At 39.6% G+C, this 27,934-nt stretch overlaps 1 protein-coding gene across 1 annotated transcript; it reads left to right on the top strand.

Annotated features, from left to right (window-relative positions):
- The first annotated feature begins 7,981 nt into the window (after positions 1-7,981).
- On the top strand, positions 7,982-25,878 carry LOC146592306 (p53 apoptosis effector related to PMP-22-like). The gene is made up of 3 exons (XM_085311256.1): positions 7,982-8,358; positions 23,531-23,674; positions 23,926-25,878. The coding sequence occupies exons 1-3, from the start codon at positions 8,148-8,150 to the stop codon at positions 24,138-24,140; spliced, it is 570 nt and encodes a 189-aa protein (XP_085167382.1). The 5' UTR covers positions 7,982-8,147; the 3' UTR covers positions 24,141-25,878.
- Positions 25,879-27,934: the final 2,056 nt, after the last annotated feature.

The following is a 27,934-nucleotide window of genomic DNA, read 5'->3' as shown; positions in this document are numbered from 1 at the left end:
TTTCCCTATTTAAATTATGCTTATATTTTAAATGCATTATTAAGGCAAATACTTTTGTTCATCTTAGATTTTCCTAAAATGGTTTGAAGAGGATCAGAAGACTTGTATAATACCCATTTTTTAACACAAAGTTCATGTGTATTCTTGCTTACCACCACTTTTTAACACAAARAACACATGTATTCTTACCTACCAGACTCTGTTCAGCTACTGCCTGATTCTATGCTCACTAAAATCCACTGAAAAACTCCAGAAAAAAAAAAATACATTGAAGAACTGCAGCCTGAAGAACAGGCTGCAGGTTAGCTCCTTGTTATGTAACTCTGGAAAGGACAGAGCAGTTCAGGAGAGTCTCAGCATGCTTGGCTCGCTTTAGGGTGAATTAAGAGCACTCCATAACTCCTGTGATGGGATGCTAAAGACACCCAACTGACCTGAATGGGATGACTGTAATGATTARATTTCTTGGATAAGGGAAACTGCTGCCACACCTCACTGAGATTTTGCTCTCCTAGTTGATGTAGTACGTGACTCCTTTTTCAGACAATTCCTTGAGGTAGAGCGCTTACAAATATTCATCTGACCTTTACTTTCTGTATCTAAGGACTTTTGGTGTCAGTACACATAGGTAAATCATGACAATGTAGCCCAGATAATTCAAGATGGCTTTTTAGAAGGGCATGTTACGATGATAAGCACTACAGAAACAAAAATGCACATAATAAAYGAAAGGTTACAAAATCAGACCCCCCCAAAAAGAGTTGTTGAGATTATTGAACGTTTATGAATTAATGAGCAACGAAGCACATCAATGGAAACAAAAATGCTTTAGGATATCCACAACAGCCAAGACAGTGCAGTGTCACAACTCAGAGCAATGGAGATTGCTGGCAATATAGAACAGGCCCTCAAAAGATGGGATTTTCCATGCCAAAAGGTAAAGCTGCATAGATTTTAAAATAAACAATGAAGATAAACTTGAGCATTGATAATCCTAAGTAGAATAAAGCACAGTCAAATTAGATCTGAAAGATGTGTTCCCCAAAGCTGGCAATGCCAGTTTTTGGCTGCAACTCCCGTGACAAGTACACGCAGAGATGTTGTGAAATCAATGTGCAATGAGTCCATAGCACCTGGGGTATGTCAGGCTTACTTCACATGTGCAGCAGAGATTAGCTCTGTAGATACGTTGGATTTGCTAGGCATGTACAGCATATTTATAAGGTAAGTCCAAAGCATGGACTGTGAAGGTCAGCGTTCAGTAAGCAGCCTGTTGCCTAGCATTTCCTAGCATCCAAAGATATGAGCCAAACTACTCTAGCAATGGAGTTGGACATCCAGAAATTCCAGGCAAAAATCCAATGCCTTCAAATCGTGCCTGCCTGTGATGATATTTAAATGACTTGGGAGTTCTAAAAATAAACAGAAGGTTTTTATTAAGATTTGTGAATATCTGAGTTGAATAAGGCTGAATTTACAATARATGCAGTAGTGGAAAACGCAAGCATATCTAGAACTTTCTAAGTGCTTGGTAAGTACTAGCTTAAAATGTAAACTTTTCCACGAATGGTATTTCTCATGGGAAAGTTTTTGCAGGATTGGATAATATTCATCAAATTAGTGTGTCTCTTGCTTTTTATTTCTTTATGGTAATGTATGCAACACACTATTTTCCACGGAGATCTTTGCCAATATCAAAGTATTTTATAGTATTAAATATTGATAAGCATAGAGAACACATCTGAAAACAACATTCTTCAAGACACAGGTGGTCAAGAGGGCCCAGCTCTTAGAAAGGCAGCGAGTGAGCACTCACATGCAAAACTGGAGTCCTGAAATCCTCTACTGAGCTGCAAYTGGCCTTTAAAGAGGCCTTGTTTCTTAACTTGGAAGTTTCCCCATCATTTCTCTGCATGTGCACTGAGCCCTGATGGTTACTGGGACTCCTTGCAGGAAGCCCTGTAGCTCGTAGGACCCCAAAGGAGTAGTTTACGCTGCTCCACTCAAATAAGAGTGAGCAGCAGCATCATAGTACTTTTTCTATCTTGACTGTTGGAACATTTTACAAAAATAGGTAGCTCTGTTTTATGGAAACACAGGTATCCTAAATGCAGTGCCAAAACCAGTGTTTATGGCTAGCATTGCTTGAGAAACTTCTGGCATGTTTTGTAGGGATAGTGGGATGCTACTTCTACAGCTCAGTAGAAGGCAAGCAAGATGGGTTGTTGCCTGTAGCAAGTAATTTGCTTGGAATAGTTGCCTCTGGGGCAGTATAAGGAGGGAATCAGCACTTTTGTATTTAAACTACTGAGTCTAGCTCACAGAAGTAGTTTATTGCAGAACTGAAATTCTAAGCAGCCAGAAGAACCACCAGGATACTGTCCCTGTCACATGGCAGAATGCTTAAAATGGACATCTACTCTGAAAATCACCAAGACTGTTACTTCTGTCTCTTGATTTAGTGTCACACTTATTTCCAGAACCAATGCACTCAAGTTTACACTGAGAAAAATGGAATTAGAAACTCTCTCTCTCTCTCTCTCAGAAATTTGAGACTCATGTTACTGCTTTGCACTGATCCTCGTGAATTGTCCATTGTAGCTAGGCCTTTATTTACACCATCAGGGACCTTAAATAGATGTCATTAATTCTCTTCAACTAAGTTGGGACTTGAAAACGCTTTTGTGATCATTGCAAGTGGTGAATTAGAGCCCAGCTAACTCCTATCCTCGGTTGTGCTGACCCGGGAAATTATTATGAATTAAAGTACCTTAATCAGCTGTTGTAATCTTGAACATACTTGGAGGCATACACTTAGGGCAGGAGCTGACATGGCTATTACAACCCCTTTTCTGAAGTGAGCCTATTTTTAAACCCTCTTCATGTTAGTAAACCCATAAAACAAGAAAGCAGCAGCAACTATCATGAAAACAGAATTTAGATGAATTATGATATTTACAAAGAATTTCTGTAGACAATATGAAAATATGAAAATGTTAGTAGGAGACCATTTTCATTTCAGCTTTATTCCCAAATAAATTCCATATTAAATATTGTAAACTGGTCACTTCCATATACAATTTTGATTTCAATAAAACCCTATTTTTGGCTGGAATTCTCAAAGATAAAGCTTGGCATGCATATCTTACCTGTAAATCTCAAAGTACTTAAAAAAGTAGCTGGTGCTATTCATAAATGACACATAAGGCACAGTAATTTCAAATGATTTGTTTGATAAAGAAATGTAAGTAGCAACAGTGTGGCATCTTAATTACGTAATGCTAATTTTATTCCTCTCCTGAGGCAGCTGATCTGTCTGTTTTACAAGGAGATACTATGAACTACTCTGATAGGACAACTATTTCCTAGCTATGCCACAGAGAAGCTGTGGAGCCAGTAGCAAGTTGCTTAGGTAAAATTATCACATCTGAACAATGGAGCTGCACTGTAGCACTTTAATTATTCACATACAGTTTCATAGAAACTCTGTGTAATATGCTTTATACAGTTATATGGCCAGCCAAAGAGCTAAGAAAAACGTTCCCCTAACCTAGCAGTGGAGCACTAGTGCTGTCTGGTATGGTCATACATAAATACATTTACTACATGATCACAGGTGCACAGCCGCTCAACCCAGGCTGTGCTGTGTGAGTGTGCTGCGTCTCTTGGACCGTTCACTACCATGTTTTGACGTGGACTAATCGGAGTCTACCACTTCTGGGTSTCTAAAGCACATTTCCCAAGTAGATCCTGAACCCTTCAGAACAGCACTACAGTCTGGTTCATGCAGACCAAGGAACTAGCCCTGGCCTCCCAGACCTTTGACTGTTCCAGTCTGTACCCTTAGCTCCATGTCCATATGAGAGCTTTGGGTTCTCAATGAACTTCTGGAGAGAAAAGCTGCAGACAAAGGAAATGCATTGCAAAAGAGCTTGTATTTCTGACAAACACACCAGGAAGTCACAGATCACCAAAGCCAATATCAGATCACAAAAACCCAACTCATCTGATAACTGCAGGATTGTTTTACAGGACATCCTTGATCTCAGCCATTTGTCTGAGGGATAGAGGGAACACTGAACCAGTTAACCTTCTGCAGCACATCAGTAGGAGAAAGGTATGTGAGAAAGGACAACCTCACCCATGAAGCTTCAGAAACACAGCTCAAGGAGGCAAAGACGTGGGAACTCCTTTCAGAAGCAACCTGCACCTCCTTCCCCGAGAAAGACAGCTGAGAGACTAAATCTGAATCCCTCTTTGCTGAAGCCTGGGTGATTTCACCAATCCTATTCTTGTTTCAAATTGAGCCCCCTGAGTTGTTAACCCTTATGCAACACCTTTAAAAGTACAGATCTCAACAGAGTTCGTTTGGGGAATGTGGATGTTCTTATTTTACAATGAAGTAAAGTCAACTCCTATTCAAGGTGCATTTCCAGAATCCTTCTAATTAATGTAAAAGAATTGCAGCTTGGATTACCCTAKGAACACTTTCAGTATCTATTTTTCTTCATGTGCTTACTATGAATGAAATACTAATTATACTGGGAATGGTATGAGTGATCTATTGCCCTCGAACACAGGAGGTATAGAAAAAAAAGAGTGACTCTAAGGCACAATTTAGTACAAGTAGGATTTGGCTGACTGTTTTACGTCACAATATAGTTTGTGGTTATAACAATAAGCATAACGCAATATTCCACTTGCAAGGGAAAATACATCTCTCTCTAAAGGGAAGGAACTGACTGGCATTATCAGAAGAAAAGGACCCATGATTGTAAATGGATCAATGAGGACAGCAATAATTGTTTTTTCTCAGTTGCTCAGGGTGACTTTTCAGATATAAGACAGTACAAAAGAGAACGGATCATAAAATAATTCTAGTAAAACTCTTAAAAACCAAACACTGGGGAATATTCCTTGTTCCTATGAGGTGCAAATACGAGAAAATTAAAATGTGGTTGCTGCAACAGTCATAAATATGCACTACAGTCAGTTGATCTTTAGTCATAGTTGTTCATACAGATCTCTTGACTGGTTTAGTAAACTAAAGATGCATGAAAATGTATGCCACTGATTTCCTAGCTTCTCCTTCCACTGAGAAAACTATTTGTACCTTGGCTGAAAAAGGCATGTCTTTATTTTGTAGCTCTGATGCCTTAAAATTCTTTGTTTTATCAATATTCTACTGCTTACTTGATTGCTTCAAGTAGCTATGTAAGCTCATAGGGAACTTTTTTCAGATACTGAGAGTGTGCTACAATCTAGCAGGTTTAACACTGATAACATATCATCATAATATTCAACAGAAAATGCTTATGTTAACTCTGAGGGATTATCTACAAATACCAGAAAAGCAGACCATGTATCTGCTTTCATGTAGGTGCCCTGCTTGTGCACTGCATAATATGAACCACATTGCAGATAAGTCATTGCTTCTGCTCATAGACTCTGTAACAGAAGTTTTCAATCATTTTTCCCTATTTGCCGTAAGTCTTTCAGAATTACAGGAGATATTTCATTTTGTCATCTTTGAGTATATCTGCCTCTCTATTGTTTCAGATATCACAAATTATCCTTATATTGAATGTGAAGATTCTTTGTAGTTTTAAGTTACTTAAGAATGACAAAGATGGGAAAGATGCAGAAACACTTACAGTGACTGACTGCTACTCATCTTTCTTTCACAGTATGATAAATGAGTTGTACAGTATCATCTTGTAAATGCTAAAGTTTATGACTATATGCATTCATCCGTAAGTGAGTTATGAATGATAACAAATGACAATTCTTTCAGTCATAAATACTTACCTAAAACATGGCTGGACATTCAAAAAAAAAAAAAAAAAAAAAAGGAGGACGTTTTTATTCTTCAACATACATTGGCTCATAAATGCCTGACAGTGTCTGACTTCATATTGGATTTTATCTAACATAATTGTTTTAGCTTGATTTGGTTATTGTATGTGAAGAAAAAAATGAGTTTTTAGAAAACTATAATTGCTCTTAAAGGTTTGAAACTTACTTGGCAAGAGACTGGATATAGACAGCTGAGTGTGGGCTATAGCCTACTGCCACACAAGAAGATCATGCATGAGTGTTCTGGAAGCCTTCTTTTAGGAACTATCTTGTATCCAAATCCAAATCTTAACTTCTCTCTATTCATGGATGGACTTTATTGTGTCCATCTCTACTTCAGCAGAGGCAACAAAAAGAAAGCTTATAAGCAGATCTGAACAGGTTGCAGACGCCTTCAGGTACTAAGGGTGAGTTTCAAACAGTATTTGTTTTGGTGAAAATACAAATAATTTCAAGGGTAACAAGTTCAATGTATTAGAATTGATAAATACCCTTTTAAACATTCTATTTAGGTTAATGATAATTGAATTTGACAATAATAAAAATGTGGACTATAAGGGAAAATACATAATATCCTAAGGAAAGGGTGATTCCTTTTTAAAAAAATATTGCTTTGTTTTTCTTCAGGCAGTCCCTTTTTCCACTCCAAAAAGGTAGCTGGGGCCTCTCCATAGCTGGCTCTTGCTTTAAACAACATTCCAATTCAATGGCCAAATGTGTAAAAATACCTATTGCTCTAACAGAGACTTATCAAACACCCCTGTGGACCTCTGACAACCTCAAGGCAACAGGCTTTGTCAGTACTGCAGGGGAGCAGATGGCAGACTGCCTGAGCTAGCAAAATTACACTGACTAGAGAATGAGAGCCAAAGTAGCCAGACCAAAGCTAATCTGCTTCCAGGCTAGTAGCTTCCCTTAGAAATGAGGCACAATGCCACATGAATCCACTAAAATTGCTTTCCTGGCTGAGCTAACAGCTCTTGTGGTGCTGCAGTCCATTGGTGTGACCACTCCAGCCTGGGTCTATGCAAGCTCAAGGGCTCCTCATGCATTGCCCGGTGCACTGTATTAATCAATTATTTTATATTTTGGTTCATTTTTCATTTATAAATATTAATTCTGTAAAATGGAGTTTTCAATTCAGTATGAATGTCACATTTCACCATGAAAGCTACAATATTACAGCAAAACTCTGAGACTAAACGAGGATATTTGGTTCCCTCTGTGCCTAACCTTCCTTCACAGAAACCGTCTTCAGTCTGCAAGTGATGCAGCTGCCTCCAGATTTAAAGACATCTGGACCCCATCAAAATACCTGGTTGAAACAYGTATTAGTTCAAAGGTAGAGTGATACAAACATGGCTATGCTGCTCCTGAGTTGACTGATAGRAAAACCTGCACAGCACTCAGCTGCATGGATTCCCTGGAGGTTATGGTAGTCTCCATTGCACCTCACAGCACATCGCAGGCAGGCTCTGACAGGCCCTGAGCAGCATACATCTAGCCACATCCACATGCAGGGCGAGTTCCTAAGGCACAGCTAAATCAAAGCTCAGTTTTCGTTCTCCCACAAAGGCTATACCCAGACCGTGATGTATTTTCATGATAACTTGTAGGGATTTTTTTCTTTTTCCTGCAGCTATATCCAAAAAAGAAGAGAGAGGGCTGTCACATATCCTTTATTGTCTTTGCTTAATAGTATCCTGAGGATTTTTTTCGATCATAAAAAATAAGACACCATTTCATTTAAAAATAGAGTTCAAGAAAGGCAGTTTTCAAGCTCCCGGTGGCAAGTTTCAGAAACAACCAGCCACTAATGCAAAGATTTACAATGCAAAAAATTCCTAGGTTGTCTTGTGTATTTGACTGCTACAATGCAAACCCCTTATGATACAAAGCTATAAACACATCTGCTGTGAGATGGTCCTTCTGATGGAGCGTGGAAGAAGGGAAATGTTAAATGCAGAGGGTAAATAGCACCTGATTTGTTACCAGTCATCAGAGAAGAGAGGATCTGATAAATAAGTCCAACCTGCAACTTCTCCCCAGCTCAACTGGTTATTACTCAGTTGCAGCTCTTACTCATTTGAATCTAGGTGGAGCTCCCTCCCTCCCATGTCTGTCCTGATTAAAAAGCTTTTCTCAAAGACACGCACACAGGCTCATGCATACACACACTCATTTTAAGGAGCTTTGCAAAAACACCCTTTGCTTTGCATCATTGAGTCAGTAGCAGAGGCAGCTCTTYTCACCAAGCCATCCTCCTGTGAGCCTGCGGGCTGCCCCAGAAGATGGTGAAGTACGGTCTCGACTACACACGGTGCAGATGGATCCTACCTCTGCTCCTGGGCATAGGAGTCATCTTTGGTATCATCGCACTAGCGGGCAGGGGCTGGTTGGAATCACAGACCTTGCCCTATGTGCATCAGGCATCGTTATGGGAGAGCTGTCGGAGACCTAATGGAGGTGGAGAATGGATGTGCGAGTCCCTCATGAATTATGGTGAGTGTCTGCAATGGTGGGGGGTGGGGAGCGGGGAGGAGTGCTGTCTCTGAAGCAGTGGGTCACACCTCTGTACTCATGTCCCCTCAGCCCTGCTAAACATACCTGCTAATATCTGAATTTTATATAAGAAATTCTGGAAAATAGGGATCCTCACTGAAATACATCAAGGCTTTTAAGAAACAGAATGGAGAAGAAAAGTGTCTTCACCYCATTAAAAAAGAAATGTAGTGATTTATAAGGTGGGTTGCATTACATTTGTGGCACAAAAAATGCATGTGGTGAGGTACCAATGCAGAAAACATTACAGCATTAAATATTTCCTTCCTCCTTTAGAAGAAGCTAGTAACCTTTTCTCAATAATCGCTGCTGTACAAAATTTAATGGCTATTGCTGAACAACTGTCCAATGGCAAGCTGCATCGGTAAGCTTGGCACTAGTGCGGTAAGTCATTTCTGAGTGTCAGTGAGAAACTGGGAGGTAAAGTGTAAGATGATATGAATATATCCTCAGGGARTGTTGGATTGCAGAATGCTGCTCTGAAACTGCTCTGGCAGGTGGGTCGTGTGAAAGAAACTTCTTGTGATTATGAAACAAGCTTTTAAAAGAAGAAAATATTTCTTTTGTATTGAATGTTGGTTAAGTGTGCTGTTAAACTTGTTGGGCCAGATGCAACTTTCAGCTTGAAAAAAGTTTAAATGGGCTGGGAAAGTAGGCCAAGAGAAGGATCACTCTAAATGTGCCCTATTTCCCAGTATTTTCCTAAATATCTGCGACTGGTCACTATCTGAAACAAGTTATTGGGAGAAATGGACTATTAATCTGAACCAGTAAGGAAGTTCAAGCATTCTTACGATTTATAATAATGCTAATTCAAATTCTAAGGAAAAAGGATTTTCTCTAAGGGTCAGAATCTCAGCTGCACTTGCGGAAAATCAATGTAAAAGCAGTTGCAGAAACAAGCCCAGGGACCATTTATTACAGCTTTTCAAAATCATCCATGAAAAGTTATCATCAATAGTCAAACTCTGCCTTCTATGCTCAAAGTTTAGCTGTAACAAATTAGTTATAGCAGGTCCCTTTGAGTGTAGGTTCCCAGGACAAGACTGGCTCCTTTCAGCATCGTGCCCAGTCTTGCCCTCACAACTCCTGCATCAGCAATTTGGCTGTACATAGATTAGGCCAATTTTCTGCATCTGGTATGCAGAGTTGGTGAGCAGGACAAAGACTGCAATCCTGAGTTGCAGATACATACGTGTGCTGTGGGTACAGAGAGCATGAGGTAGGCCTTGTCTTCCTCTGAATGCTGGAACCTTGACAGCTCTGGAAATGTCTCTGGATAAAAGAGCTTCATAGACATGCTGGGAGTCTTTAGTGACTAGAAGGCTGGGACATTCTCTGTTTTGGATTAGCAAAGGGCATTGATTCCCATCAATGAAAAGYGAGCCCTCCTCTTGATCTCTGGTTAGGCACTATTAGCATCACAAAAGTCAATGTTACCTGGACAGAAAATCTTCAGAAGTTTTACCACGCTTCTGTTGGTAATACAAATGTTTCCAGGTCCTCCATGGTTGTTCAGCATCTCCCTTCCTTCCTTATCCTGCCTCACTCTTCTGCAATCATATGCATAGTTTTCCCATAGGTACCATCTACAGACAAAAGCAGGGAGGAACAAATTCAGGTAATCCTCTATTTAAACTCTCTCCCAAAGTACATATGGGGTTACCATGAATCACATGCACTGTATGTCTAGCATTTCTAAGATGCTGGACTTAGTACACACGTGCAGAATAATTCTCAAGTTGCATGCACCAGAAAGTCACCTGGCTTCTGAAGCATCAGAAATGCTGTTCATGTGCTGTGTAACTGCAGTATGCTCTCAGTGGGTATGCATTTGACCTCTTCAGGTTTACTCAACACCCAGAAATCCTGAGCAAATCCTCAGAATCCTCCTGGGCAAAATTCCTAGGCAGAAAAGGAGGCTATATCTGAGACTAATCGAGTTATTTGACTGGTAGGAGAATATGTGATGGTGCACAGTCCAAGTGTCTACGGATTATACTGCTAGGCTTCTGCCTCTGCTAGATTAAGCCTTCACAGTGTAAACCTCAGCCACTGCAGGCATGGATAACCCCAGAGATGTAAGAGTGCTGTAGACTTGACTGGCAAGGTGCAAAATYGTGTCCCTGCCCCACTGTTTCTAGCCTTGTAGGTGTAGGTCCCCCTTCCCCATTACACCCACAACCTGAGTGGGGCATCTGCAGCTCTACACTGCAGAGTGGAATTCTTCTTGTGCTTTCTCCTTCTGGCCTTGTGACTTTCCCACCTATCGCTGGGTAGTTAGGACCTGTCGCAGGAAGACTTGGGTAGTGCCCCTAGGTTAATCTGAACCCAGGTCTCTTCCTTTCCAGGCAAGTGCACCAGCCATAAAGCTGTTACCTTAAGGTGGTCAGCAATGGAGGTGGCAGGAAGCACTATTTTCTCTGCTGCTTCAAGGTACCCTTAAGAAAAAAGGAAGAAGAATGAGCGCTTATAAACTGTTTTTCGGATGAGAGAGTGGCATCCTGCTAGGTGGTGGTCTCTGAGGAGATGTCCTGAGCTGTGGGCCCCGGAGAGATGGAGGTAATTTCTAGGAAAATCGTTATCTCCAGAAGCAGAGACCCAACCCTGTTCTCTGTATTTCTTATTATTCTGTCCTTGGTCAATAGATACAGGATTGGGATTTTTCTTCCAGGGCTTGTATCTTGCTGTATACAGGGTCCAGATGCCTGATACTAGTCTTGGATTCCACTCAGAAGGCCAAGCCACACAACAGCATCACACTTGTCACATATGAGYCTTGCATTAAGTCTAACTCTATCTGCCCAACTGATGAAATCCAGGTTTTTTGTAGATGCAGACTGTTTTTAGGATTACATTTATCCTCACTGCTCCTAAAAAGTCATAGAAAACAAGAATTCAGCATCATGTTTTGTAAGATGTTTAACTTCCTCTTGGGCCAAGCATAACAAAGTGCACAATAAACGAAGTGTAATTACATGCCTTCCTGAGCACAGTGGCATGAGATACRATGTCATCAGTAAGGACAGAAATATTTTATGCTTTTACTGCGTGATGAGCTCTTTCTTTCCCTCCTCTATTCCACAGTTGCCATATCCTTTCCTCTGCGATYTGACCCCAGCTGCCCTGCCTAATCTTTTACAGGTTATGTGGGCTCTGCAGTTCAGTGCTCCCATGACACTGGTTTCACTGACATACAAAGTATGCATGTATACCTCTGCGACTGCCATTGAATGTTCTCAACATGACTTAGACGGTACAAAAATCTTAATTCATTACAGCTATCTATATCATACTATAATTTGCAAAGTTTGTAATTCCCCTTGAATCTCAGCTCTTCAGCTTAACATATATGTATTTACAGACAGTAGACAAAAAAAATCTGATATCCTGGATTGGAGGGGAAGAAGTTTGAATGTTTCACTGAYTGCATCAGTGGAGTCATGAATCTGCTGAATAGTTTCTTAAAATGACAAAATTCAAAGCTCACAAAGGCCCATACATTTTTTTGAAAAGCCAGAAGAATGACTGGTGCAGTCATCTTTCATGAGAGCATCTACACACCCTAGGGCTTTTGCAAAGTTTATAAGCTCTATGGAAAGTGGAAAAAAGGGTTTCTGTGCTCTGTTATCTTCTCCAAGCTCAGGTCTTCTTGGTTAACCATATGACGCTCATCYAGACTTTAGCAGAAGTTTTTTGCTTTTCAAGCATATTTAGCTCAGTAATTAAAACGTCATAGGAAAGAAAATCTAGTGCATCAGGACACTTAAGAAAAATGAATGAAGTTCAGGATGAGGGTCTGAGAGATGAAACCTGTAGCTCTACAATGTTATGCCACTTGAAACAAATAAAGATCTTCAGCTTATAGAGTGCTTGAACTATTACCAAGACTTCATGAATAGATAATGAGCACAGTATGAAATGTATCTGGGACATGGCTGAACTTGYCAAGAAAATGCATAGATTATATCCCTTTGTGAAGCTGGCAAAACACTCCTTTGTTTTTCTTGATTTTTTTGACTATATGACGTCTCCTGAACAAGGCGTGTCTGACAGATCTGAGACACTTTTTCAATGTGCAATTTATCCCACTACAGGCTTTGAAGATGTTTAAACTTGCATGTTCTTGGTTGGTAGAAAATGACTGATTTTGTGTTATTAGTCCTAATGTGGTGCACAATAAAATGAAAAATTCATGAGTACCCTTATCCTCTCTTACATTGCACCTGGCCCTGCAGCTCATCCACGCACAGATGCTTCCTTTGATGCAACTGCAAGCTCAAAGCTCTAAATTTAGGTTGAAGTGGTGAGCTCATTTGCATGATACAAATAGAAATCTTGGGGAAAAAAAAGGGGTACATGACAGGTGGAATCCAGATATTCAGTTATTTTCACATCATAGTATTTAATATTGGTCTTATCCTAGGAGAATTTATTGCCTATGGAGAGTAGCGGGGAGATGAATGTTTTTCTCATCTGGAAATGCTTTTAGGTTTGTCAAGGAAACCTTATTGCACCTTGTCTTCCAGGCAAATACTAAGCAACTATGTTTTAGCTAATTCCCGTTTTATTTTGTCCATAAATGTTAATGTAATATTACAAGATAGGATGGCAATATAGTATGATTATAATGGGAAGACTGTGAGCTCTAGTATGGCAGTAGCTGAGTATGTCTACAGCATAAGTGAATGAGGGAAATGCTGCAAAAGGTAATATCTTCTTAGAGAAAGAAAGATTCTACTTTAATCTCGTAAGTACCCCACCGATGAGTAGATTTTCTCCTTATCTGTCTATATTGGGCGCTTGGGTACAAGGAATCTTTTACTATGATGAAGCACCACTGATTGATTCTGGAGGTAATAGGCATTGAAGGGAAATCACCTGACAAAGATCCCCAGCTAATGATGCAACAGAGTGGTAGACAACCAGGCTAGGAGCAGTCTCTGAGCAGCGAAGGACCTTTASTGGTATGGCACGTAATGGCCTAGGACTGCCACCCCACAGCTCTCCTGCGGGAGAATTAACTTTATTGGTCAGACTCATCACACCCAGGGCACAAGACAGCTCAGGCACCGAGGCTCATGGCCTGCGCTGCCTACATAGGATGGTTTTCCCTTCCCCTGTGTTCCCATCAGCAGCCAATCCCTGGCACGGGAGAGCCTTCACTTCCATTTGGTTCAAACAAGAGCCAGGAGCAGAATGACGCAGCAATTCTTCCAGAGGGCCAGGCTGGGAACGGCCTCTCTCTCCAGGGCCTGGGAGGAGAACGAGGCTTTCCCCAATCATCCTCTGGGTATAAGGGTGTCTGCATGAGGGAATAAACACGGAACAATAAGTAACTACTTTTGAAGCCAAGACTGGTTCAAGGTTCAGGGATATTACTGTAGACTTTCCCTAAAGTGAATGTTCTGCACTTCAGCTTCCCTAGAGTTTGGTAATGTTTGGGTAGGTTTGGAACAGTTTGTTTCTTTACAGCCAAAAAGCAAAGGCAAGGGTAATTTCTAGCTAGCCCAGAAAGCTTGTGAAAGAGTCCAGAATGGAGCCCAGCTCCATGTTCTGTCTTTTACCTTAACCAAAGGGCAAATCCTTGACTCTTTTTATGCAGAATGAGCTGAAAATGAAAACTTTGTCCTGTTCATACTGCATTCAGAACGTGAAACAATTATATATACATACATACATACGTACATTACACACATACATATGTACATTACATACATACACACACACAGACACACATACACACACGCACACACATATATATATAGTGAATTCTGGTAGTTTTAATGACCCTGTATGCTGGAGCATGTCTTTTCCTAAGTCACCAGTCTCCGAAAAGTGTAACATTATCTAAGACTAACCAGTGAAAAATAGGATTACAAGATTAATAATTCAATAACTAAAACTTAGAATGCTAAAAAATACGGGCTCTATTAAATGTTTTAAATTGTGGTGATGAAAATATCACAGCAATGGCATATTTAGGAAAATCTGATGCAAGAAAGAAAGAAAGAACAAACTTGATTTTCCTCCTGCTTGTAGGAGAGATTCCATTGTTACTATATAGGTGCAAGAGAAGAGAATCAAGCCCAGAGCATTTAACTAGCATGGCAATTTTCATTCCTCTGCAATTACTTGCTTTCCCTTGTAATTTTAGGGTTTGTCCTTTTATATGTTTAGTGGCAGATTCATTTAATCAGACTCTTTTCTAAATAATGGTTATGCTCTTCAGTAATTAACTCTGCAGCAATTGCAAATGGCATCCTCTGTTTATTATCCAACCTCTCCTTTAATAACTGCAGTTAAACTAGGTGGAAAAATGGCAATCATGAAGGGTTCTCATCTCCCCATCAAATGATGTGAACTGCTGGTGCTGAGGACTTTGCAAAGATCCCCTGTGCTTTGCATTGTCAGGGCTGTAAGTCCTTGCGTGTATACCGTTCAGTTATTTTTCAAACCTTTCCTACAGAGAAGGTATCTCTGCTGAAGATTTCTGAAAATTTGTGGCTGAATTCTCATTTCTCTTCATCTCATGTCTTTCTATAGCTTATTAAGATAATCTTGTACAATAGGACTATAATAGTCTTTCTTTAGTGTGAACTGTGATAAAGGCTGTAAAATCAATTTTGAATTACACCGTAGGGTTAAATAGTCAAAATATTTAAGCAGGAAAGCAGCTACTTGGGAAAAGAAACAGAACTCTTAAAAAATTGTGTTCTTTTGCATTTCTGTATCACTTCTCACTGACAGCTTTTATCGTTCTGAGCAATTTTGAAGACATTGACTGGAAATTAGAATGTTGTGTTTCTTCTTTGTCAGGTATTATTACAAGACGTCTCATCAGTCACAAATTCAAGGAATTCAAGCTAGTTTATGGAGCCAGCTTGGCAGAATATGGCCCAAAGTTTTCTGGCTTTCTTCTACTGGTACTAACACTTCAGATCACAAACGTTTCTGCTGAAGTGCTAATCTGCACCTGAATGCATATAATGTCACCTGTTATGTTGAATATGCATATTATTCATAAATCTGGACTCAAATATAGGAAGTTTCTGTGCAGTTCCCATTTGTTCATTAACAACCCTATCAGTAATAAGCAGCCAGCAATGAAGACTTTTAAGATGCATCACCAAAGCTTGCTTTCTCATTCACAAGAAGATTAGGGAGGGTTTGCAAGAGATATTTTCTGAACTCAAAGTACCACTTCTGTTTAGATGGAATTTTTTCTCTTTTTGCTTTTCAAATTGTAAAATTTTGCTTCTACCAGAAAATTAGATCTAGATTTACAGCTGCTCTCTATGAGAGGAAACTCCCTAGTACAAAAGGTGAGTTTTGGCAAGGTTTCAGAGCAAAGTTTGCTCACAACATGAAAATTGCAGATCAATAGTGAGGAGAGCAACACTTAGTGCATATGGAAATGAAATGTAAATGCAGTGTTCTTCAGCCTCAAATGACCTTAGGAAAATAAAACATAAAAAGAGCTTTTTGGAAAGGTTCCACTGTGGTACTTTGATTAAAAGCCCCAGTTCATAGTCTGCATTATCATACAAGTCTATTCTGTCTAAATCACACTATATTTTTTAATCCATTTTTAGCTTGGGACTAGCATCATGCCACTCTCTGACTAACTGGCACTGCGTATATATACTGATTTATCAATACTTCACCTGTTTTGTTTATCTTGCCTTCTCTCCCCCACCATGCACATGTCCAAGTGGAAGTCAGCTTGATTCATTTAAAAATAAATAGGAAAATAAATAGGAAAAAAAGGAGGAAAAAATGTTACAGCATAAAAGTGTATAAAACTAAGGTTTTATCTTTTATGCTTTGRATGTATGCATCTTCTGAGGATAATGTGAGATAGGACTCTGGCTTTCTAGTGATTCAACCTCTAATTTTGAGACACTGTGTATTATTTTTAATAGCTAACTTACTCCCTTGCTACTCCCTTTGGTGATGGCTGTACACCCTCTGCTACTTCTACCTTCCTAGTGCTAAGTAAGCATCAAGAAGGAGCCCTTATTGACACAAGATTTGTGGCAGACAACTTCTAAGTCAAGTGTGTACATGTCTAGGGCTTACAATGAGATGAAACGTAACCACTCCCTCGAGGTATAACTGCTTCTCCCCCTAGATTCATGACAGAATAGTTCCAAAGTTGAATTGCTCACCTCAGTAAAAGAAGAAGTTTTCAGAAGTATGTAAAGCCTCAGATGTAGACCTTCCCTCTATATGCTTGCGACTCAAGCCAGTGATTGGGAATTATAGGCTGCTTGCTTTAAATGGGAAATATTTATTACAAAGTCCACCAAACCAAACTGAACTATTAACTTAGCATTAAGCCACTTCAAGACACTGCTCTCTGTTCATATAATAGCGTTTTACCGATAGACGATCTATACATAAAGATTCTTTTCCAGTTTGCTGTCATTTAAAGATTCCATTGTAGGGTAATTGGAAGTCCTAATTCTTTCTTGTTTTACGTGAGACCTACTATTAATCACTGAGAAGCTTTTGCAATGATATCATCTTGCTGTGAACCTAAATAGGTTGTTCTCTGCTTCCATTGGTGTCTCTTAAGCAGTGGCAAGCTAACAAGCTGGTTCCTGCTCACATGAAAATGGTTTCATGCTGTGAGCTAATATTCTGTTATGGCATGAAAAATCCATGTTAACTGCCAATAAATTCTGAAGAAGCAATGCTACGGCAAAGGAAGCAGAGTTACCAAAAAAAGAAGAAAAGAAAAAAGGAAAGAAAGAAAAAGAAAAGATGTCAAACAGCAAAATCAAAAATGCTTATTTTGTATTGTGCTCTGAATGAAATAAAATTACCCAAATCCAWGAAAAACATCCACTATTGACCTTATTGACCTCCTGAGGGAAAAATATTCAGAAAACCTTCAGAAAATATAGTTGTTTTGCGAATGATCCAGATATCATGAGGAGCACTGAAGGATAGCTTGGAGAAYAATATACATCCAATTATCCCTTTTTTTCTCCTCCATTTTATTCTGTTCATAAATTACCCATGACTAAAATGCAATTTTCTTCATTTGTATGGCCTTCCTTTGAAATTATTTTCAGTCAATAGCTTTCAGTCTGTTCATACAGATTATTCATAAGAAACTGCTTTTAATAGGTTCTGATTTATTTTGTCTGTATACAAACACACACACTGGTTTCACAATGTCAGCTGTTATGATCAGCAAACACTTGCAGAGATTTTTAATGTTAACTTGCTTTCAAAAAGAGCACAGAAATACCTCATACGGAATCATGATTTTCGTAAGATGAGATTTTGCACTGTCCAATGTCACACACGGAACACAGGAAATCCTGGCCATGTCACTCACCAGATCCTGTTCCACAGCTGAATGGCAGTGGAGGTGTATATATTGCATATACACCTGCATATACRCTTCAGCTGCTAAAATGAGCTGTGGCTTAATGAGCTGGATGGGTCATCCAACTTGGACTTAAGATTCAAGCTAAGGAGATATAAATTAGGGGAAACACTTCCAGTCTGATTTATTCTTCCTATGACAATAAACCCAAGACCCTACTGCAAAAACATTCACAAATTCAAAGCTCATTTTTCTGCAGATAAGTTCACTTTCACATAGAAACTTTCTCTAGGAGAACAAAACAAAATGAAATGTTGAAAATGAATGAAATCTGGCCAAAGCGCTACCTTTTCAAAGTGTAGCATGTGCTCTACAGAGTTCACCACACCCTGATGAAGAAATGGTGGAGAAATCTAAGTTGAGTGAGTTCAGGTTTGTTTCCAAAATAATGCTCTTTCCCTTTAATCAGAGCGGCATAAAACAGGTTGAGCTCTCCAAACTTGGACTAGAAACATTCTCATTAAGTACAACACAGAAATGAATCACTGCTATGGCAGGTCTAAGTTCTCAGAAGAACTGCTATATGACTAAGACTGGAGCTGGAACTGTGGGATTTTTGTTTCTTTCCCTTTGTGATGTAAAGGATAACTGAGTGAAATATTATTCTGTTTTCAATGCAATTTTGCATTTTCTTTGACCTATTCCCTCTGTTTCTTCTGAGTTAACACTATCCTTCCTGAATTCGCTGAGCAGTTCAGTTCACTGACTGACGTGTTAAAATGATCAGGTGGCAAGAACATAGAGAACTGCTGATGTCTTTRAGCTGACAATAATTCATTTATTTTTCTTTTCAGTGGTGGTTGCATATTTAGCTCCAAGTCATGAAGAAAATTTGAAGAAGCATATTCTTATCGATTATACCAGGAGAAGTACTTCTAAACTCTCTGGGGTTCCTTTCAGAAAATGTGGCTCAAACAGAGAAACCCAGTAGYTCATGCGGTTTGAGGGTACCAGATTAGGAAAGACATAAGAATGTCATATATGAATATTTTCCCATATTTTGAACCAAGTGCACTRGAAACAGAGAAGTGCCTGTTTATCATAGAGGGAAGGGGACTTCATATTCTATTTCCAGTGCATTACTGCTCCTTTTTTTTAAAGCACTATTTGGAACACTGAATATATGGCAGGCTAGGAAAAGAGTAGATCTGGCTGTTCAAAGTTTTGGCTCAACTTAACTGCTGAGCAAGTGAGTTTGTTTCCCTGTGTATGAAGCACAAACAGTGCACATGCTGTTGCAAGCTGGAATAGGTATGAGGGAGTAAGACCAGGAAGGCAGGAACTTGGAGACAGTCCTAGTACTGGATCTCTAATAAAGTCTGTCAGCTTCCATATGGCCGCAGTCAGCAGTAGGGTGTTCAGAGGATGTGTAGATGGTGCAGTCAYGCTATCTCTGAAATAAGCTAATTTTAATAGCACAGTAATAAAGCTGCATTATTATTGTGCTCTGTCTCAGCTAATTATCCTGTTCAAAAGTTACCATGAGCTGTGTCCTGGCATGGGCAGACTCCTTCTGGCACCTGAAATAGCTCAAGAGTCTTGGTACACGGCGGCGTGTTGTCGTGGCCAGACGCTGTTTTCCGGGAGTCCTGCGTTGATTGATTCACTCTGGATGGTTCGCACTCTCACGGATTGCTACSAAGTTATTTAGAAAGCAAGGCAAATAAGGGCATTCTCCTTGCTCTGCGTGAGGTAGGCAKGAAAACGTAGATTCCTTTTGCTCGGATGGCAAGGCCTTTTTTTTTTCAGACAAAGCTGCTCAGAAAATTGCCAGCTAGGAGGAGTTTTGAAGGGAGTACGATACGTAGCTTCCTACCAACCTTCTAATGATACTCATTGGCATTCTTTCAGCTGATAGGGGAGGGGGGAAAAGGAAGAAACAGAGCTAACATGCAAGTGTTACAGGATCCTGCTGATATTCAAGGACATTCTCACATAAACGCACCTTTCTGTTCTAACAAGCACATTTAAACCACTAAACAGCCAAAATATCACTGCATTTATGGGGGCTGAGAAAGCAGATCTCACAAATTGCTGTATATTTTCACCGACTCAACTTGGTGTCCTGGAATCTGCTGCTCCTTTTGTTTCTGTTTTCCATTTTATGAAAGGTGGACTGGACCCTGTCTGTTTTCAATTGTTTTCTCTCTACTGGCAAGTGTACACTGAGCTTGTGAGACACCTGTGATAATTTTTTGGCCTGGCATTCACATTCTTACAGGAAAAGGTTTGCAGTTACAATAATTTATTTATGTTTCAACTGGATGTTAAAGCAAAAATCAATGCAAAACAAAAAAAGATTTGGGACTAGATTTGCCACTCACAATTAAATCACCTCATGAAGAACACTAAAAAGTATTTCCTAATAAAACATCTATTCTTGAACAGTATWTTTAACAAAGCATTTTGCAACATTTGGAGAAAGAGCCCTTTGGAAGGGAGGTGCTTCTCATYGCCACTAGGACTCTGTGTCAGGACTTAGAGAAGTCTTCTTTGGAGATAAAGAAGACATTTGCAGTTGTAATGGCTGGAGCTATTTGTCCTTCCATKGGATCCGTGTTTTATGACCGATTTAACTCTTCTAGTTTGGGCATTTTTAAAAAGTCAAGTATTAGTTATACTAGAAAAAGATGCTAAGCTACTCTAGTTTTCCTACTGTCACAAGGAAAAAATAAATGTCTTGGGTGCAGAGACAGTTCCAATTATTTCTACACAAAGATTTTGCTACCTTGTATCTTAGGGAGGTAAAGTGTTTGTGCACTGTGGTCTTAGCTACTGCAAACCACTACTTTTTGTAAAGAACAAATGAAGTTCAGATAGCATTCCTCAAATAAAAGTAGATACTGTCTCCTCTACACCTCCTATTGCCTTATTTGGAGCTGTGTATTTGCATTCTTCCAAAACTGAGATAAGTTTTTTATTTTTTGTGGAAGTGTGAGTTACAAAATTGGCATTTACATGATTAAGCAGTGCATCTTAAAGATGTAAGCATCCTTCAGCCAACAAGTTTCTTCTTGCCGCCCAGTGCCCTGCAGGCTGGGAGTACCTCAAACATGCTTTCATGCTGTCAGAGCACTTGTAACACTGCTTAGGGAAAAACACCCAGGCGGGCCTGGTGGTGAAGGCAGATGGCAGAGTGGGCCAGTACCTGCTGCAGCCACCCAGCACCCTCTGAAGCCCTGGCCCAGGTGACTTTCCTATCCACTGTACTATCAGCTCTTCTTGGAAAGTTCRACTGTACTTTGGCAGATGACCCACCAAAGTGATGGTGGCAGTAGCTGAAGCTACACCATCAGGTCTTGTTCATATCTYGGTGCTGCCAGGCAGTTGCCTTCTGGATTTGTTTTGGGAAAGGACAGCCTGTTGCCCTGGGGGACTGGGCCCAGGATTTCTGCTGTCCCAGCCAGGTGTGCCCCTAACACTACACGTCACTTCCAGAACTTCTTTGGATTTCACCCTGCTGCCAGAAGCTGTAACTCTTGCAGCAGAGAGCAGTGAGGTCATCGTTCCTCAGCACTTCCAGCATGGGACAGGTTACACTTAGGTGTCTTTTATTTTATTTATTTATTTATTTATTTTAGCAGGATGGTAGAGAGGCTGGGAATAGGAGCAGCCTAAACTGGTTAAATTGAGCTGTGTAGTATGAGAACATTCTCTTCTTGACTGCCTTCTTTGATAGCTTGCCTGAGATGGCCCCTTCCCATACCGGGCTGAGTGTYGGCACATTACATGTTCTACCTCTGAGCCTTGTGTAAATTCCCAATGAAGAGTTTAGGCTAAAATACTGGACTACAGGCTGAGATATAAGCATGTCTCTGCCCTCCCTTTCAGACTCCTTGTAGGCAACTGTTTGTAGGATAGGCAATAGGGCTGGAAAGGCCTAGAGCAGACAGAGATTTTGGCATAAGGAAGAAAGACACTAGATAAAATTGAAATTACAGTGAAATAATTGAAATAGAGCAGGGTTCATAAAGCAAGGGGAGATGAGTGAAGAGTRAACAAAATGGGAAATTCATTTTGATGGGCTGATGGTAGGGAAAGGACAGCTGGGAAACTGTGACTGTTTCTCTAGTCTAATAGCTGCCTTGATGTGGAGCCTGGGGGAAGAGAGGTCGAGCACAGAGGTGTCACCCATCAAGGACAGGATAGTGTCAGAGCCCAGAAGGCTTTTATGCTGGGAGGGGAAAGGCAGGGCACTTGGCTTTTTATTGCTCACATGCTCTGGTGTGGGTGACTGTTCTYGATGCCTTGGGCTACTACAGCAGCAGGAAAAAGGTGCTGGAATGAAGACCATTTTCTGGTCCTACCTGCACAGACAGGCAAGCGATAAAGTATATATGGGTCACGGAAGCAGAAGATAGGTGTCTGAGAAAGTGGAATAAATAAAAGCTCTTTAGTGAACTTGGCTACTTCCCTCTATGTGTCTGTCCAGTGCCGTCTGCTCAGTGGGCAGTGTGTGTTCCCCATGCAGAAAGGCCAAGCAGTGTAGACAGGGCATATATCGAGAGTGTGGCCAGCAAGGCCTCAGCTTGGGCYCAGAGAGACTGAGGGGGTTAGCTCTTGTGATTGAAGCAAATACATTTGCAAGTTATTAAATATCAGAAGTCACAAGTCACTGAGTTCCAGAAGGAACTTTCACTGAACAGCGTGCACTACTTTTAAATTTGGTTATAATTATCCTCRTGGTTGTTTGGGCTGTGGTAATTTTACAGCACTAATGCTGTGTGGAGTTGATTAGAAGCCAACATCTTAGAAATACGTAGTGTAGGCGAGGAGGTGAAGCCTGTAAATGCCCAGCAGACTTCAACTGCCTACTCCATCTACATGCACAATTTAACAAGTGTCACATGGGGCTTTTTTACACTGAGAGCAGCTACTTTGACCTCTGAGAAGTAGTTGCTCCTAAATACTTAAAACAATAAATAAATAATAATATTTTCAGTTGCTATGGCAACACATTTGCTTAACAGTGTGGCATGTCATAACATAAAGTTATCTAATTTGAAAACTGAAGTATTAATATCCTGAATAAGTTTTCAGAATAAAACAGATCTGACTTTGGATCAAAAGCAGAAGTCGAATTTCCCTACAAAATAGACTGTAAATCTTTTCCGCCATTTAGGATACAGATCTATAATCCAAAACACAAAAGGTACTAAGTCAGGAATCGTCGAATGTTGATATTAGTACAGTATCACCATGCTTTTAAATTTGCATGCCTGAGTGGTAGTGCTTGTATGAACACTTTTTGATATTTTTTTAAGGAAGAATTTAATTAGTTTCAGGGACAATTTAATTCTTCCTGTCTATGCAAAATGATTCTAGTTTTATAGCATCTRTTGAGGTAATGACATTTGTTATTGAAGTACCTATCATTACTTTTCTAAAGTCATTTTTATCTCCAGTCTTAATAGTTAAATCTAAACAGGAACCTTGCATGAAAGTCTTATCGCATTCTATATGAGAGGTCAGACCTGATGTTTTTAAGCATTCTGCACTTAATGAATGATTTATTGTGAAACAGAAACACTCACACTATACAAGAAATCTACCATGCTTTGCTTCATGAGAGTTAACCTTCTTTTCACATTTATTTAAAACAAGCCTTTCATTATAGGCCAGAAACACTGCAAGATATATATATATATATATATATATATATATATATATATATATTGTCTTTCTAATATATCTTTCTTTTGATTTCAGCTTGGGGAAGAGCTGCTGCTGCCACATACCTTGTTGGCTTTATACTTCTAGTCATCTGCTTTGCTCTGGCCATCATAGCATTTGCCATTGATACACTCCGATTCAACTTCATAAGAGGGATTGGCGGCTTGCTTTTTGTCGCTGGTAAGACAATATATGAAGTAAAGTTTACTTATACAGGGAATCAGAACCAATATCTCCCTCAGTTGATTCTATACCTCGTTCTAGTGTCTCTACATACTTGAACTCCCTATGAAAAATAATATAAAGTCTATCATGACCATAGATCAATTTTCAAATCCTCCAGACCATGGGTGGTTTTAGCTATAGGTATTATGGAGGCCAGCAATATGATGGGTACTAGCTTAATCATTCTTTTTCTCCTGTTTCTTCAGCTATGTTCTCCATCATGGGCCTGGTCATTTATCCTGTAAAGTTCTCAACTGAGATTGAAATGACAGGAATCAATATGTTCAGCTGGGCCTATGGCTTTGGCTGGACCACTGCCATTATGGAAATATGCTTGGGATTCTTCTTCTGCTGCCTTCCTAACTATGAAGATCAAGTCTTGGGTAATGTGAAGCCCACATATTTTTACTCTTCCCCGTAAACACCAGGAAAAATGCATTTATGTTCCAAAAATATCTGACAGATCATCTAAATTTTCCAGAATATCATCATTCGATGTTAGTAGAAAAAACTGGAAACTTTTTAAATGTATGTATAGAAACAGTACTGGCATTTTACAATAAAGTTATCTACTCTATTCTGGACCTTCATATCTGAGGTGGGTTGATTAGATTAAGTCTAAACAATTAAAAACCTTGTGTTTCCTCATTCATGCCCATTAGTGAGGGTGTATATGGATTCTGATTTTTATTACACGCATTTGTATTTCTGAATTCAGAAAAGTTTTTAAAATCTTCATTAAACCAAACAACATATATCATCTGCCTGAAGCAAAGCAGYTTACAATAGTCCTATTTTGTACATATCAGTTTACTTTAACCTGAAGATTTTACATGTTTTTCAGGAGCCAAGTATCTTCATTCATTGACTGCTGAAGTAGTAAGTTAGGTAAACTAGTCAGMCAGCACTTCATAGCTTTGCTTCCTGTTTTCCTTCAATAATTTAAGGTACAGGCACAGGGTAAGATAAGGCAGAGAGAAACCTCCCTTGCCCCCACCAAAGCCAGCACCCCAACTTTTATCCGTCTGTTAGAATATGAGCAAGAACCATCAGTAACCCAGGCATCCTTAAAAATCCTCGCATGTCACTACTGGAGCCAGCCCAGACCGGGCCAAAAGAGAGGAGATTTCAAGCCATCCCTRCACAGTACAGATCTGGGTTGAACGGGCTCCAGGTGTGTCCTTCATGGGCATCTGCCTTTTAATCCATTGTATCAAAATCTGTGGCTTTAAAATCTCCTTTATACTATTCCAGCTCTTTTATCCAGCCTGAAAGGGTCAGGAAGGAYTTAAAGAGATGGATGATTCCCCTCAGCCATCTAGGAACACATTAGGTGTAGAAATAGGTAGCAGCTACCATAGAAGTTTGAATTTAGATATGAAACATCTATGCAAAGGCCTCTTTTTCATTAGTTTGCTGTTTGTAAGTACTTTAAGAACAGAGARCTTTAAGTATATATTTTAATACATAGCTGTAAAATGCACAGATATGCCCTACCATCTCATACAAAGACTCATAGTGAGAAGAAACCACATCATACAGTATCTTATCTTATACTCCACAGTGCTGCAAGCCTTAGTAAATTGCAAGCAATAAAGTACACTCAAGATAGTACTGCTTTCTGCCTTGCATAGCCTAACTTTAAAATGTTCTATTCCTTCTGCTAAGTGAACAAGATAGATAATTCTGCTATGTGTAAAAGGAAGTCCCATTGAAATCGTTAGCTAGAGAGGCTTATTACCTTGTAACTCATCTCCAATTTTTCAGTAATCTGTACTTTATGTAAAGGGCCATACCAAATGTTCTTTACTGCAAAGAATAAGGRGTAGAAAAATATTTTAATAAGCTTTCAGTATCTAAAATTAGTAAAGGAACAGGATTTAATCTTTTTTTCCAGCAATTAGTTCCGTTCACTTCTAGGGAGTCACTTTTAACTTTAATCAATAAACATGAGTATGTCAGACCAATGTGCAGTGTATACACACCAGAGAATAGCTTTCAAACACATTAAGAAGATGTTTCCTATTTGGAAAGAAATGAAAATAAAATAGAGTCGGGAAAGTAGTTTGTATAAAATGGCTTGCAATTCTTTATATAATGTTAYCTAATCAGGAAGAAATCTATCACAAATCGTTTTATTATGCTTATTATACCCAATAAATGACAGTATGTATGTACTATTTCACAAATGAGTCTTAGATTTGTTCTTTTTTTTAGAATACTAAGAACAGGRAAAGGTGACGTTCCCCAGAGTATTCTCTCTTAAGGTACCATTTTGGAGCAATCTGGGTATCCTGGAGTTTTGGGAAAGGAGAGTAATTTACAAATAGAGCTTCACAACAGCTTTTATTATTCTTTAGCTGTATTCTGATTGTATCCTATGGCCTTGTCCAYATGCACACATGAATCCTGAACTTGCTCTGTTAAACTTATGCTCCATCTGGGTTCAACTAACTATACACGTGAGTCTGTATTACAGTTCATTCTGGCATGAAGGACAGTGAACTCATGTTCATCAAAWAGCCAGCCAGCGTGGCCCTGCTCCACACCTTTGTTCCAGCAGACGTGGCAATCCCTTGGAGAAAGCAAAAGGGAACTTGRGTAACCAAYRGTTACATTTACAGTTTCTTCAATAYTAGCTCWATGTTGACCCAGTGTGCTGGAAGGGGCACAAAATGAGGCTTACGAGAAGGACACCAACTTTGCTGACAGAGCAGAGCATAATTAAAAGGCAAAGAAAATCATTAGTGACAAATAATCTCCCCTCCTCTCACTCCTCSCTTGCTGGACTCAGCACCTTCACCTCCTCTTCCTTCTCCTCCCAGTTCCCTACTGCCATTTTCCTCTTCCCAGAGGGAAGGAGGGAGGAAATTRGTGTTGTCGAACCCAGGAGCAACCACAAGGGAGCCAAGATCAGCTCGCTACCGTRGGTCTGCTGTGCTCCTTGTAAGGGAAAGCTTTCTGTAAGAAAAAGTGGATCAGGTGGGTATCCAACACACAAAAGCATCACAAATACCAGACTTCAAGTGTGTGTATTTAGGGTAGTTTATTTCCAGTAATGTCAGGTCAGCGCACGACAGATTCATTAAAAAAAAAAGAAAAATTCTAAGCCCCACAGACAGAAAAATGGTAAGAAAAAGAGTATGAAGCTCTCTGTTTTCCAGACACTGTTGCACAGATTCCAGTGCCATCTCCTCTGACTGCTGTGGTGGAGGAAGCAGCCACTCGAGAGATCACAGCAAAATGGCATGCAAAAGGCAATCACTTTTGACAGAAAAAGGAAGCTGAATCCAGCAGCAGAGGGTATAGTTCAGCAACATTGTCAACTAATTGTTGAACTAATCTTGAGTAAAGTCAATGTAAAAACATCCGTATTTTCAAACAAAGGAGAAATTAGAGAAAAAGAAGACATCTCTTAAGTTCTGCATCTCTCTTAGGTGGGGATCTCTCTTAAAGTCCCACCTGTCAGGGAAAAGGGGATAGCAAAATAGTCTTAAAGCTTCCCTGTGGCCAACAGAAATGCTAGAGAGAGATCAGGAAAGAACAGATACAAGATTCAGTTTTTGAGAACATAAGGTTTGCTATAACAAYAGAAGAAAAGTAAAGATGTTACTGCCAAAGGCATTGCTGCTATTCCTGTCAACATTTCAAATGACTTATTGAGGAAGCATCCTCTAACAAATATATTTTATTTAATTCAAATACATCACAGAAAAACAAGTCAGAATCATTCTGAAAGCAAGTGGAATGTCAAGCAGCCTTTCAGTTGGAAACTGAAGCAAAAGAAATAATGAGAACTTTCTAGCAGTAAGTTAATATGTTCCATTTAATTTTTGACATTTGTATCAGAGTTTGTGTAATGTGTGAATGTCTTGGTCCTTTCAATTTTCTTTGCAAACATTTCCATCTTTCACTATGCATCTTTCAGGCACCTGCCATGTGCTCTTAGAAATAGCTTATCTAAGTAATAATTCCCATGCAGTCTAGATGGCAGCACATTTTGCTGTACAGACTAATGCCACGAGTGAAATTTTGACCCCATTGACATCACTCACAAAACTGTTATTGATTTCCATAAGGCTGGTATTTCATCCTTGGAGGACAAACATTTTTGCTACCTGTGCTCAGAATCAATTGCATTTCTGTGAGTAGCTCCACTGATTTTAACAGCTATACTCCTGGAGTAGGATAGTGGTCCAGGGGACCAGAGTCATG

This window comes from Rhea americana, unplaced genomic scaffold (assembly GCF_003343005.1).
Source record: "Rhea americana isolate MKP2758 unplaced genomic scaffold, rheAme1 scaffold_337, whole genome shotgun sequence".
Taxonomy (NCBI): Eukaryota; Metazoa; Chordata; class Aves; order Rheiformes; family Rheidae; genus Rhea; species Rhea americana.
The sequence above is the reverse complement of the archived record's forward strand: the minus strand, read 5'-3'. Positions and strand labels throughout refer to the sequence as shown.

Excerpts from the sequence above, each read along its gene's own strand:
- LOC146592306 (XM_085311256.1), top strand. The coding sequence starts at position 8,148 with ATGGTGAAGTACGGTCTCGACTACACACGGTGCAGATGGATCCTACCT. Across the intron at positions 8,359-23,530 it reads CGAGTCCCTCATGAATTATG|CTTGGGGAAGAGCTGCTGCT; the intron begins GTGAGTGTCTGC and ends TTTTGATTTCAG. Across the intron at positions 23,675-23,925 it reads CGGCTTGCTTTTTGTCGCTG|CTATGTTCTCCATCATGGGC; the intron begins GTAAGACAATAT and ends CTGTTTCTTCAG.